Below are 14,676 nucleotides of genomic sequence, written 5' to 3'. Positions count from 1 at the left end.
ATCAATCTATTCTGAAGAAGTGTTTCAGTTCTTTCATTCTACCTTGTTTTGAGTATTGTTCTCCTTTCTGGTCTTCAGCTGCTGATTCTCATCTTAATTTGTTGGACAGAAACTTACGGTCTATTAAATTTCTTATTCCTGATCTAGATATTAATCTCTGGCACCGTCGTTCAATAGTTCATTATGCATGTTGCATAAGATTTTTCATAACTCTGACCATCCTTTACATTCAGATCTCCCTGGACAATTCTATCCTGTTCGTAATACTAGGCAGGCAGTTAATTCTAATAGCCAGGCCTTCTCCATCACGAGGCTCAATACTACGCAGTACTGTACTCTAGAAGTTTTATTCCAGCTGTTACCAAGTTGTGGAATGATCTTCCTAATCGGATGGTTGAATCAGTAGAACTTCAAAAGTTCAAAGTTGGAGCAAATGCTTTTCTGTTGACCAGGCGGACATGAGTCTTTTTATAGTTTATTTATGACATATTTGTTTTTTATGTTAATAGTTTATATATGACATGTCTGTTTTGGCGTTGTTACTTATTTTAGAATTATTTATTTTTAATTTGTTCTCTTCATTTATTTATTTCCTTATTTCCTTTCCTCACTGGGCTATTTTTCCCTGTTGGAGCCCCTGGGCTTATAGCATCTTGCTTTTCCAACTAGGGTTGTAGCTTGGATAGTAATAATAATAATAATGTTTAATGAAAATCTACCAAATGCCCTTGCTACTTTTATTTATTTATTAATTGTTGAAAGGCTGATGATGATGATAGCAACAAAAATACAGTGGACAGACAGATCTACTATGCCAGGAGGGTAAGACATACAGCAAATCAAAGGTTAATATGAAAAAGAGGCCTTACTGAGAATCTCATTTAGTCTCACAGTTATTGTACAAGTAAGAAAATAATTTGTCCCAATTTTATCAAGTATGGGAAAGCCTACATCCTGAGCTGTGAGTGCTGTTCAAGGTCAAAGAGAACTATAAGATCCCTCTGTCATCCAATCCTCCCATTATATTAATGGTGAGGTATATTGTATGGTTACTGTGACAGTGTTTTACCATGTTAGATGAGTATCTTAAAGTTTCAGCAAAGAATGATTGAATGCATCCTGTTTCGGCTGGCAGGATCAGGGGTCTGTTGGCTTTAGAAACTGGCTGTGTTTTTAATTTGTTTTAGGAAGGATCTGGGTCAACTGTGGTCTGTTTCATCCTAGTTGGCAACTGGAACTGAACATGGAATGAAAGCTTGTTGCTGATTGGCTTTTGGTTCAGGCATCTTCCCCTCCCGCTGACCGACAATGTAGCAAAACACTGCATTTGTCTGGGGTACATGATGTTAATTTTTGCTTTATACCTCACTTAGTTTGCGTAATATCTACCTGTTTCTTTGGTCACACACAAATTAAAGGTTGATGATAAATATTACCCCCCAAAAAATATCCATATCTTAAAATAGATATACGAAAAATACAAGTTGATGTGAAACGAGCACTGAAAAAACTTTATACAACTTTTTTATATGAATGCTATAAGTCCAAGTGTTCCAATAGGTAAAAAATAGCCCAATGAAGAAATGAAATCAGGATATAAATAAATTATAAGAGAAGTAGTGAATAATTGAAATAAAATATTTTAAGAACAGTAACAACATTAAAATAGAGTTTTCATATATAAACTATAAAAAGACTTATATCAGCCTGTTCATCATAACATTTGGGTGCAAGTTTGAATATTTGAAGCTACACCTTCGCTTTAGTATGCCATATTAGCATTCCTCAAGTCAACAAACACCAATACCCATAGAAAAACAGATTACCAGGGCTTGAAACTGACAAAAATCAAGGACCATAGTTGCAGGGGACTGGTGGCTGAATTTCCTCAGGGATTTGTTGTTAGGTAGTGGTGGGTGTTATATTTATTAACAAATAATAAAGCTTCCACGTTTATATATTAAGTTTAGGGACTAATTTGTTTAGGTTGATTGGAATTTGTCTTTGGGCAGTGGTGGTTGTCATACTTATTAACAAATAATAAAGCAACCAAGTGTATGAAGTTTTGGGACTAGTTTGTTTAGGTTTGATCTTGGTACGGTTATGTTAGATTATAGAATTTATGAAACTGGGACTTACTGATCAGAAGTGTGAAAGCACACTTGAAGAAGCTGGAAAGATTCATCTCAAGTGGTAATCCTTTTTCTAATACTATAATTCAACCACCATAGCCCCTTACCATGTCAGTGTGGCAAGCCACAATGAACAACACTAAGATTAGTAGAAGGAAACTATTTTTATATTAAAATCAACTACTGTATTTCAATACTGCCTGTACTTAACAAAATTCATTAGCATTCCCTTCTAATTTATATTATTCTAACAATGGTGGATGACAGATAATCAGTCGTGATACTGTATACTTTGTCGCTAGTGGAAGACATGAGCAAGGTAATGCAAATTGTCATTGGACAGCTCTGTTTAGGCTGGCAGCAGCCAAATAGGTTTGAAATGTATACAGGGCACCCATTGTACCAATGGTGGGTCTCTTCGAAAATTCTCTATCTATATTTAAGAGTTGTAGCTATTGCTACTTGTTAGAGGACAGTAGTGAATTTAGCCAAGTATTAAAATCATTAATATTAATGTTTTTGTTTTTGTGAACCTAATCTAATTTTATGTATCATACTAGATCAGTCAGTGGCTGGCACAGTTACTGGAGTGTGAACCTTTATCGATAACTAAACTGGAAAAGATGGAGGAGGTGTATACGATGTCTTCTCGGAACAACTCTGAAATTAAATTCCGTTGGTTACGGCTTGGACTAAAATGCCACTGGCCAGAATGTGTGGATGAAGCTCTAAAATTCGTCACTGATCAAGGTCGAATGAAATTTGTAAGACCCATATACAGGTTAGTGGTTCTGCATATTGATGTTTGAATTATGCTTTTCTTGACATTATTCTCTTTATTAATTTAACAATTCTACGTGTAAGTTATAGTTCAGTAATCCCTCGACCATCGTGGGTGTTACATTTAAAAAAAAAAGAACCTTGATAGGTGAAAATTCGTAAAGTAGAAACAGTACAGGAGTGTACAGTATAATTTTTTATGACCTTATGTATTCTAAAAGGGAAGGGTGAAGTGATGTTTGGTGAAATGTCTGGTAGAGTGTCTGGGATTGAAAGGGGAAGAGCAAGAGAGGGTGTGGCTTTATTGCTGAGTGAATGGATGACAGGTAAAGTAGTGGAATGGAAGGAGATATCATCTAGGTTAATGTGGGTAAGGGTTATGTTGGGTAGGGAATGTTGGGCTTTTGTCAGTGCGTATGGGCCAGATAGTGAGAAAAGTGAAGAAGAGCAGAATGAGTTCTGGAATGAATTAACTAGGTGTGTAGAAGGACTGGGTAGAAGGAATTATGTAGTTGTCATGGGTGACTTAAATGCTAGAGTGGGCGCTGGAGAGGTAGAAGGTGTCATTGGGAAGTATGGCGTACCAGGTGAAAATGAGTGGTGAGAGACTGGTAGATATGTGTGTTGAGCAAGAGATGGTGATAAGTTCTAGCTTTTTCAAAAAGAAAGATAAAAACAAGTATACATGAGTAAGAGTGGCAAATGGAAGAGTAGTAAAAAGGGCATTAATGGATTGTGTGTTGATAACTAAAAGAATGTTTGGAAGATTGAAAGACGTGCACGTGTTTAGGGGTATGGCTAACGGTATGTCTGATCATTTTTTGGTGGAAGGAAAATTAGTTGTAGCAAAAGAGTAGGGGAATAAAGTAAGTGGATGTAAAAGGGAGCTAGTGAGGGTTGAAGAGCTAATAAAACCGGGGGTAAAAAGCAGATATCAAGAAAGGTTAAAAATGGCATATGACGAAGTGAAAGTAAGAGAAACTGATAATTTAGAGGAGTGGAAGTTAGTAAAAGAAAATTTTGTTGGGATTGCAAGTGATGTGTGTGGCAAGAAGGTTGTTGGAGGCAACATGAGGAAGGGCAGTGAATGGTGGAATGAAGGAGTGAAGGTAAAAGTGGAAGAGAAAAAGAGGGCTTTTGAAGAATGGCTGCAGAGTAATAGTGTAGAGAAGTATGAAAAATATAGAGAGAAAAATGTGGAAGTAAAGCGCAAGGTAAGTGAGGCAAAGAGAGCACCTGACCTGAGGTGGGGTCAGGGATTGGGTCATTCATATGAAGAGAATAAGAAGAAGTTTTGGAAAGAAGTGAAGAGAGTAAGGAAGGCTGGTTCAAGAATTGAAGAGACAGTGAAAGATGGAAATGGAAGGTTGTTAAAAGGAGAGGAGGCAAGGAAAAGGTGGGCGGAATATTTTGAAAGTTTACTGAATGTTGAGGATAATAGGGAGGCAGATATAATTGCTGTTGCAGGTATTGAGGTGCCTGTGATGGAAGATGAGAATGAGAGAGAGATTACAATAGAGGAAGTGAGGAGAGCACTAGATGAAACGAGAGTAGGAAAAGCATCTGGTATGGATGGTGTGAGAGCTGAGATGTTGAAGGAAGGGGGTGTGACTGTACTTGAATGGTTGGTGAGATTGTTTAATATTGGTTTTGTGTTGTCAATGGTACCAGTAGATTGGGTTTGTGCATGTATTGTACCACTATATAAGGGTAAGGGAGATGTGCATGAGTGTTGTAATTCAAGAGGTATTAGTTTGTTGAGTGTAGTTGGAAAAGTGTATGGTTGAGTACAGAGAATGCAATCTTAGAAGTACAGGGTGGTTTTAGAAGAGGTAGGGGTTGTATGAATCAGATTTTTACAGTTAGGCAAATATGCGAGAAATATTTAGCAAAAGGTAAGGAGGTGTATGTTGCGTTTATGGATCTGGGGAAAGCGTATGATAGAGTTGATAGGGAAGCAGTGTGGAATGTGATGAAGTTATATGGAGTTGGTGGAAGGTTGTTGCAAGCAGTGAAAAGTTTCTACGAAGGTAGTAAAGCATGTGTTAGGATAGGAAATGAAGTGAGCGATTGGTTTCCGGTGAGAGTGGTGCTGAGGCAGGGATGTGTGATGTCGCCGTGCTTGTTTAACTTGTATGTTGATGGAGTGGTGAGAGAGGCGAATGCTCGAGTGCTTGGACGAGGATTAAAACTAGTAGACGAGAATGACCATGAATGGGAGGTAAATCACTTGTTGTTTGCGAATGATACTGTACTGGTTGCAGACGCGGAAGAGAAGCTTGGCCGATTAGGGACAGAATTTGGAAGGGTGTGTGAGAGAAGGAAGTTGAGAGTTAATGTGGGTAAGAGTAAGGTTATGAGATGTACGAGAAGGGAAGGTGGTGCAAGGTTGAATGTCATGTTGAATGGAGAGTTACTTGAGGAGGTGGATCAGTTTAAATACTTGGGGTCTGTTGTTGCAGCAAATGGTGGAGTGGAAGCAGATGTACGTCAGAGAGTGAATGAAGGGTGCAAAGTGTTGGGAGCAGTTAAGGGAGTAGTAAAAAATAAAGGGTTGGGCATGAATGTAAAGAGAGTTCTATATGAGAAAGTGATTGTACCAACTGTGATGTATGGATCGGAGTTGTGGGGAATGAAAGTGACGGAGAGACAGAAATTGAATGTGTTTGAGATGAAGTGTCTAAGGAGTATGGCTGGTGTATCCCAAGTAGATAGGGTTAGGAACGAAGTGGTGAGGGTGAGAACGGGTGTAGGAAATGAGTTAGCAGTTAGAGTGGATATGAATGTGTTGAGGTGGTTTGGCCATGTTGAGAGAATGGAAAATGGCTGTCTGCTAAAGAAGGTGATGATTGCAAGAGTTGATGGGAGAAGTACAAGAGGAAGGCCAAGGTTTTGGTGGATGGATGGAGTGAAGAAAGCTCTGGGTGATAGGAGGATAGATGTGAGGGAGGCAAGAGAGCGTGCTAGAAATAGGAATGAATGGCGAGCGATTGTGACGCAGTTCCAGTAGGCCCTGCTGCTTCCTCCGGTGCCTTAGATGACCGCGGAGGTAGCAGCAGTAGGGGATTCAGCGTTATGAAGCTTCATCTGTGGTGGATAACAGGGGAGGGTGGGCTGTGGCACCCTAGCAGTACCAGCCGAACTCGTTTGAGTCCCTTGTCAGGCTGGGAGGAATGCAGAGAGGAGAGGTCCCCTTTTTTGTTTCTTTTGTTTGATGTCGGCTACCCCCCAAAATTGGGGGAAGTGCCTTGGTATATGTATGTATGTATGTATGTATTCTAAGATTTTATATATCCTCTCCACACTCTTATTAACCTTTTCTTCACTCTTGAACTTTTTAAACTGAAACTTACTTTTAGACACATCCTTACAAATTAAAGATAAAAAATAATTAGTGCACGCACATGTGAAAGTTCTACAACTTGATTGATGAAGAAGGTTAGCAAGGCAGTACTGTACAATGTAAGAGGTAATGATGATGAAATAAATGTACTGTAAAGCAAAGAGCATTACAGCTATTCTGATAACACCATTTCAGCAATCCTGCTCTTCATCAGGTGGTGCACTATTTCGTTGTCATCCAGAGTAAATTTTTTTTGTGCTGATGGAGTACCCGTCTCTTCTTTTTATGCGGATAAGGAACATAGTGATGAACATGATGCCTTTTCTTCTATGTTATGAGGTCCTTTGACTGGCCAGACAGTGCTGCATAGGAGCCTTCTCTCTGGTTACAGTTCATTTTCCCTTTGCCTACGCACACAACGAATAGTTTGGCCTATTCTTTACATATTCCTATTTGTCCTCTTACACCTGACCACTGAGATTTCCAAATAATTCTTCTTCTCTCAGCGGGTTAATAACTACTGCACTGTAATTGTTCAGTGGGCACTTTCCTCTTGTTAAGGGTAGAAGAGACTCTTTAGCTATGGTAAGTGGCTCTTCTAGAAGGACACTCCAAAATCAAACCATTGTTCTCTAGTCTTGAATAGTGCCATACCCTCTGTACCATGGTCTTCCACTATCTTGGGTTAGAGTTTTCTTCTCTTCCTCTTGTTTTGTTAAAGTTTTTATAGTTGAAATAGGAAATATTTATTTTAATGTTACTGCTCTTAAAATGATTTATTTCTCCTTTTTTTCTTTTCCTCACAGGGCTATTTTCCCTGTAGGAGCCCCAGGGCTTATTGCATCCTGCTTTTCCAACTAGGGTTGTAGCTTAGCAAGTAATAATGATAATAATAATAAAGAGTTGTTTATAAACTAACATGGCTACATCAATTACATTTCTGAACTGCAATGCACAAATCATCAGCTGATCTCGTCATCTCTGTCAAATCTTTGTATGCCTTTCATCCAGGGACTCAGGCCTCTTTCATCATGATAAAAGTCTGCAATGAAATCGGTTTCCAAGAGAATATCTTGTTCACATATTCCTCAGTGGCCTATTTGTCAGCAGAGGCAGCATCTCAATTCAGGGATACCCTCAGAAAGTTGAATCTTATTTGAAATTTATTAAAATAGTAATTGTTGACATTAAATTCAGGTGGTTTGGTAGATGCTGTAGATAATCATGGTTCTGGATCGACATCAACAGCATCCGTAAACTTGCTATGCAGCTGCCTGGACTTCTCATAGATGCAGTTCATATTCAGTGCAAGGATGTTTTATAATTTTTCCTGCAATCACTGATACAAAGGGGTAATGCAGACTCCATCTTTGCATATGCCTAATTGTGGGAAGTTACCTCCCATTTTGCTGTTGTATTAAAAGTCACAGTTATTTTTTTGTCTAATATAACAAGCATCTTTGGCATTTGGGATCATTTTTAGAAGCCTCGTAAGTTGCAAAAAGTTTAGGCAATATTGTAGGGCTTGAAATAAATTCAAAATTTTACAGACAAATGCAAAACCACACCACACACAGATATAGAGTAATATCACATACATATGTGTAAGAGCAAACTAAACAACATTGGAAGCTGAGGTTTGGAGTGTGTTGCTGTGGTCACTGACTCGATGAGCATGCAGGATACTAAAGTGTAGTGGTTGGCTTTCCACACCTCAAGTAAAAGCGGGAGAATCCTACTGACTTTTTGACTGCTCCTCAGTTTAACGGCACTGGTAATTATGGGAGAGTCCTACTGACAGCTTCTCTGCTGAACGACAGTGATAATAGCAGGAGAGCAATTAACAGCTTCTCTGCTTAATTGCCCCGATTTCTGGAGACAACCAATCTCGTCCTCCTGCTCACCAAATATCGAGGATCATAAACAAGGATCTATTAACAAATAGATCCTGGTTCTCTGCCGCCTGAACGCGAACAAGAAAGAAGTAATCCTTGGACTGATTCACTACTTTGTGTCAAGAGCATAGATTCCTTTCTCAGAATGAACTCTTAAACAAGAGCCCTCAAGGTCAGCTGAGCAAGCACTTGCCACCCTTCTAGAATCTCTCTAGCAGGTTTTATGGGCAGAGAAATATAAACCAACTCAAAGTATCCTGTTTCTGTTGTGTAACCCACAGGATTCTTCATCAGGACCTGTTATAGCTGCACAGTGAGTAGAATAATTACCCCGGCTCCTTTTAGCAGACCATTAGCATCAGATCGAAGTCTGGGACAAAAAGATTGTCTGACTGCCCCTTTTCTTTTTATCTCCCTTCTTTTGGGGGTACAGCTTTGAAACCTTGCCAACTGGATTTAGATCTCGATGCTGGTATACCCCCATTCAGCTTGCAGCTATTCTGTATTAAAGTACGTAGGAGTCTTTCTCCCGAGTGTGACATACCAGGCATACTACAAGATTAGGTAAATGCATCATTCTCTTTGCCAGGTTAATACTCGGGGCATTTTCAGCTCAAAAACAACCCTACAATGGCACAGGCTGTGATCGCTGCACTCTTTCTTGCAGTTCACAAGTGTATCCCTGCACTCTTTCTTGCAGTTCAAAGTGTATCCCTGCACTCTTTCTTGCAGTTCACAAGTGTATCCCTGCACTCTTTCTTGCAGTTCACAAGTGTATCCCTGCATTCTTTCTTGCAGTTCACCAGTGTATCCCTGCATTCTTTCTTGCAGTTCACTAGTGTATCCCTGCATTCTTTCTTGCAATTCACAAGTGTAAGGAACCATTACTGGTAGCATCTCAAATGCAAGTCTTGGTTCCCGGGTTAAGTTTCCAGCCAGTGTGAATGGAGATTTCCTCCCACCTAAGGACGAGTCTTCTATAAGTAAAGAACGTGTAGGAACAAAATCACAAACAAATTTTAAGTAATTTGTATTTTTCCTAACAGTACTTGCCTCGAACTACTTTCTTAGGAGTATCTGGGATCTCCTCCCAACCGACCAGAATTTTGTGTAGTTTACCCTACTCCTGTTTTCTATGCAGGGTAACCTCTGGCGGAGTGATACGCACCACAAGGCGACCCGGGGTCAGAGAGCATGCTAGCTCAGGTCTCAAGCTCCAGTAAGTTTTGGCAGATAGGTTTCTATGAAGTCCTGTAAGGCACTCGGGGCAGGATGGGCAGGCCATAACCCGAAAGTAGTTCGAGGTAAGTACTGTTAGGAAAAATACAAATTACTTAAAATTTGTGATTTGTTCCAACATGGAGTACTTACCTCGAACTACTTTCTTAGGAGACTTATACTTTAGAAGGTGGGAGTGGCCTTCCGGACCTAGAGACCGATTACGAAGGGAAAAAAGGAACCTAGAAAGGAGGCTAGGTTCTGCCGACCCAAAAATAGAAACAAGAAATTAGAGAAAAACTACGCAAAAAACTATCTTAGTGTCTAAGTACCTCACCTCTGTAAAAATCCTCTTAGACGTATTCTTTTACTGACAGTGTATCTCATGGAAGGTGAAGGACTCCAGGGTCATGTACCCCGGAGCTACACCTTAAATCTTTTGGAGCGCAGAAATGACAGGACCAAGAGAGAACCCGTCCAAGGATTTCTCGAACCTTCCTTTAGGTAGTGAGCCGTAAAGGTGGACTGCCTTGACCACGTGCCTGCTCTCAGGATCTGGTCCACTGCCATGTTCCTCTCGAAGGCCAACGAAGTACTCGGTCCCCTAATGTCATGGGGTCTAGGCTTTCCTGGAAGAGAGACCCCCGAACTGTCGTAGGCTCTCATGATTACCTGCCGCAGCCAGAAGGAGATCGTATTCGAGACCGGCTTCTTCATTAGTCCTGAGGAGACGAACAGACTCTTGGTCACGGGGCGAAGTCTGGCCGTTCTCTCTAGGTACTTACGTACTGCTCTGACTGGGCACAGTAGCAAGTCCCTCGGGTGTCTGAACACAGGCTTGCTGGCACTGAGAACCCTTCAAACCTAGGGTCCCAAACAGCTGGGTTCTGAGTCTTGGCTACGAAGGTAGGCAAGAACCTGAAAGTAGCTTCTCGCCACCCCTTTAAGTGTGAGACCTCGTAAGACAGCCCACAAATCTCACTTACAGTACTCTTTTTGCCGACACAAGGGCTAACAGGAAGACCGTCTTGAGGGTGAGCTCCTTGCAATCCTGTGGACCGATGCATCCAGGGGCCTCAGGTTCTGAACCGCATACCACTTCACAAATGTGGCCCACTCGGCCTGGTAAATCCTGACCGAGGATTTCCTAAGATAACCGGACATACTCAAGGCTGTCCTCTTCAAGTATCCTTCCTTCCTTAGTAGATGCCCGATAACCTCCACACGTGTAGCTGAAGGCACTGGGGGTTTTCGTGAAACCCTTTGGAAGTGGGGCTGGTGTGGCCGATCTTCTCTTACCGGCAGAGGCCCCGGAGGAAGGATAGCCAGGTCTTGTAGGTCCGCGAACCACTCTCTCTCCGGCCACCAGGGCACTACCAAAATCAATCTTGTATCTCTTGGCTGCCTGATCCTGTTGAGAACCTGCCTGAGAATCCCGAAGGGAGGAAAGGCATATACGTCGAATCCGTCCCACGAGCGTTGGGAGTCTTCTTCGAACTCTGCTGCTAGGTCTGGCACCGGGGAACAGAACACGGGGAACTGTTCGTTGAGCCCCATGGCAAAAAGGTCTATCACCGGTGAGCTCCACCTCTGGAGGACCTTCTGGGATCTGTTGGTGTAGGGACCACTCCGACCCCACTACTTGCCCTGTCCTGCCGAGGCCGTCTGCTAGAACGTTCCTTTTCCCGGAATGAACCTGGCTGTGAGGCTGATGTGTTCCTTTTCGGCCCAACCAGTATTTGAGACGTGAGGTTGCACAACCCCCTTGATTTCACCTCCTTGCTTCTTTATGTATGCCACCACGGTGGCGTTGTCGCACCCGAGTGCTACCGTGTTTCCACGGAGACGATGGGCGAACCTGGCGAGGGCTTTTTGGCCTGCTAGTAGCTCGAGCATGTTTATGTGAAGGGTCTTCTCCTCCGGGGACCACTTCCTCTCTGCTGTTTCCCCGAGCAGATGGGCTACCCACCCCTCCTTTGATATGTCTGTGAAGAGCAACACCTCTGAAGGAAAGGACGCGAATGGTAACCCCTCAAGGGTGTTCGCCCTGTCGGATCACCAGAGGAACATGTTCCTGGAGTCCGGGGCTCCTTGTGGCCAAAGGTCCTTCAGTTTCCATTGGACTGGTCTCAGCTTGAGCCTCCCCTGAGGAACCAACTTCGCCCATGAGCCTCTGCCAGTCCTTGGCTCTCATTAGCGCACCTATCAGGAATGGTTGAATAACTTGATCCAGGTTGCTCAGTCTCTCTTGAGAGGGGAATGCCCTCCTAATTGGGAGTTCAGGACGATCCCTAGGTACGTTATCCTGGTGGTGGGGTCTAACTGGGACTTTCCCAAGTTGATGGTGATCCCTAGTTCCCTGGATAACTGCAATAGCTTCGCTCCTTGCTCCTTTAAGACTGTCTCTGAGGCTGAAAGCAGCAACCAGTCGTCTAGGTACTGGATCAGCCTGATGCCCTGCTTGTGGGCCCAGGCTGATACTACAGTGACCACCCTCGTGAACACCTGAGGAGCCGTTGACAGTCCGAAGCAGAGTCCTGAACTGCAGAGACTGGAATCCCCACTTCACCCTGAGGAACTTCCTGCTGGAGGGATGCACGGGGACCTGAAAAAGTCGTCCTTGATGATCCAGGGACATCATGAAATCCCCTTCCCTCAAGGTTGCTAGCACTTCTTGAGCCGGCGTATTTTGCCTAAAGGAGGACTGGGCTGGGGCACCGCTCCTGCGGGAGGGCCGCGGGGATGCTGCCAGGAAGTGATGCCGTAGGTGGGTTGGCCACGTCCGCTGATGGTCTCCTATGGGGAGGACGTCTTGCCACTGACAGCCTGGGCTCCCGAGTCCTTAATTTTGCCTACTCTCTCCATAGTTTCAGCTACTGCCTGCAGGGGGAACACGGTCTCACCTCACACCGGCGCATTCCTCCGAAACTTTGTTTCCCGTTCGGGAAGTCTACGGGAGATCCTGAAAGGACCTTTTCCCTCCTCCTTAACACCCAGTTTGCCGACTGGGTCAGGGACTGGAAGGTAAGGGACTTCATCGCCTTCCCTTCCGAGCGAATGAGTTCTTGTAGAAGGGCCTGATTCCGTGGTACTGACAGGTTGAGAGATAGCTGGAACCCTTCCAGGGTGCACGCCCACTAGTCCAGCCAGGTGGTCACATTGACTATGTCTCATGAGGTGTCCTCCATCATGGAGGCCACTGCTTGGGAGAAAACCACTGGTGCAGTGAGGGATCTGTCATCTGCACTGCCCTGGTTTAACGTTGCAAAGGCTTCTTCCAACAAGCAGGGACCTGCATGAAGCCCGTCTGGAACATGGAATTTCTCCTGGGTCCTCAGTCCCGGCAGGAGCCTAAAGGACCCTTGGGCTCTTCGGGAGTTCTAATGTCCCCTCAACGTATTTATCGACGAGCTTCATGCCTAGTGCCACGTCCCGCACTAGGGCCAAGGATGGATTCCGCTGGCTGGGGTTATCCACCATCCTCCCCAAACCTGAAAGCTAATCCTGCCCTGATGACGGTTTAGGCTCGTCTAATCTGTGGTGGTGACGGATGAGAGCCAGGACTTGTCTATAGGAGGATACTTCGCCGGGGGAACACTTGGCCGTGTCTAACAAGCCCTCTACCACTTGATCCTCCGTGTCGGCTGCATCCTCGAGCACGGATTGATCCGTTGGAGGGCGGCTGTATCCCTCACTTCTGGCCGCTCCGATGGAGCGGCTTCCTCCATCACGGAAGGAGCCGCTGGGACCTAGGTAGCCATCACGGGTCTATCCCTTCCCAGGGAAATCCGTGGGGTGTAAGTAGCCTGATATGCGAGCGGCTGCCTACGATGCTTGGCTGGGGCTGATGTGGCAATGGGTATGGATGCCATGCTGCCGGGCCGAGCCAGCGGCTGCCTACGCTGGACGGATGGAGCCGGTGACTTGCCGGGCAAGGCAAGGTAAAGATTACGTGTGCCAACGTCTACATCCGACGGGCAGACGGAGCCAAAGAGACACTGGGCAAAGATGCGGGGGCCTCTCCAGCGGCCACAGAGGCAGGCACTGCAGTGGCAAGAGCCCTGTTCGACCCGCTAGGGCCGGAAGCCACTTTGCCTCCGTCACGGATGGAGCCGTCAGGACGGGGGTAGCTGTCATGGGTCTACCCCCTCCCAGGGAAATCCGTGGGGTGTAAGTACCCTGCTATGTCAGTGGCCGCCTCCGATGCTTGGATGGGGCTGGCCGGGACGATGGCGCGGCTGGCTCCATCACGGATGGAGCTGCCGGGACGGAGGTAGCCGTCATGGGTGTGTCAGTGGCCGCCTCTGATGCTTGGACGGGGGTGGCCGGGACGATGGAGGGCTGGCTCCATCACGGATGGAGCCACCGGGTTGGAGGTAGCCGTCATGGGTCTACCCCCTCCCGGGGAATCCATGGGGTGTGAGTACCCTGGTATACCAGCGGTTCACCACAAAGCTTGAATGGAGCTGTCGTGGTACCAGGTATGGATGCCATGCTGCCGGGTCGAGCCAGCGGCTACCTCCGCTGGACGGATGGAGCTCCTGCGGAGATCCATGGAGCCGCGGGCTTCCCCGTGCTGGCTGGTTGGTTCCTTCGTTCAGTGGGGGCCATCGAAGAACCGGAGGCTGGGTCAAGGCTGCCAGTCCGAAGGGGCGACTCTCCGCTGGGCGGATGAAGTCGTAACCTTCGCGGGCTTATGCCTGTCGACCGAGACCTGGTGCGATGACCTCTGTCGATGATCGGGTCTGCTGGAGGAGACGTACCGCGAGGATGGCAAAGGAGCTCTAGGGAGCCAGCCAGAGGTACTCGGGGCTGCTGAAGATCCTAGGAGGTGGCTGCGGGGTATGGTGACTCGCACCCATTCGCCTTTTGACGCGCGGCTCCTCTTGTGCTTCCTCCTGAGGGATCTGGAACGTCTCCTGGCGTGGCGTGATGCGGGACCTTCCTCGTCTCCTCCTCGAGTCCCTCGGACCTTCGCCCTCCGAGGGGAAAGAGTACGACCCAAAAGAGGAGATCGATGACTGGAAGGAGCGTGCTGAATCGTCCGAGGTGTCCTGAGTTGCTGGTGGATCTTCGTGCCGGTCCGCTGGTGAAGAAGGTTGAAGAAAGACGGGCGGGAGCGTTGCCAACGGTGCCGGGGGAGAGCGAGCCACTTTCCTGCGGACAAACCAGGTGTCGAACTCCTCTTCCAGTCTCATGGGCGCCCACGCGAGGGGGTCCAAACTTGGTGAACCTTGCTTCTCGGAGTCTACCCCGGCTGCTGACGTACCTGAAACGCAGACCCAAGTAGCGGGGGAAGAGGCTGAAG

The 14,676-nt window shown here is 45.6% G+C and overlaps 1 protein-coding gene across 4 annotated transcripts in view; it reads left to right on the top strand.

The window, feature by feature from the left end:
* Positions 1 to 14,676, top strand: part of LOC137658387 (leukotriene A-4 hydrolase) — a 124,655-nt gene that overhangs the window by 105,904 nt on the left and 4,075 nt on the right. For all 4 annotated transcript variants that reach the window (XM_068393076.1, XM_068393092.1, XM_068393067.1 and 1 more), the window contains exon 12: positions 2,693 to 2,913. In XM_068393076.1, coding sequence (XP_068249177.1) covers positions 2,693 to 2,913 — 221 coding nt within the window. The remainder of the gene's footprint in view (positions 1 to 2,692; positions 2,914 to 14,676) is intronic.

This window comes from Palaemon carinicauda, chromosome 1 (assembly GCF_036898095.1).
Source record: "Palaemon carinicauda isolate YSFRI2023 chromosome 1, ASM3689809v2, whole genome shotgun sequence".
NCBI lineage: Eukaryota > Metazoa > Arthropoda > Malacostraca > Decapoda > Palaemonidae > Palaemon > Palaemon carinicauda.
The sequence above is the reverse complement of the archived record's forward strand: the minus strand, read 5'-3'. Positions and strand labels throughout refer to the sequence as shown.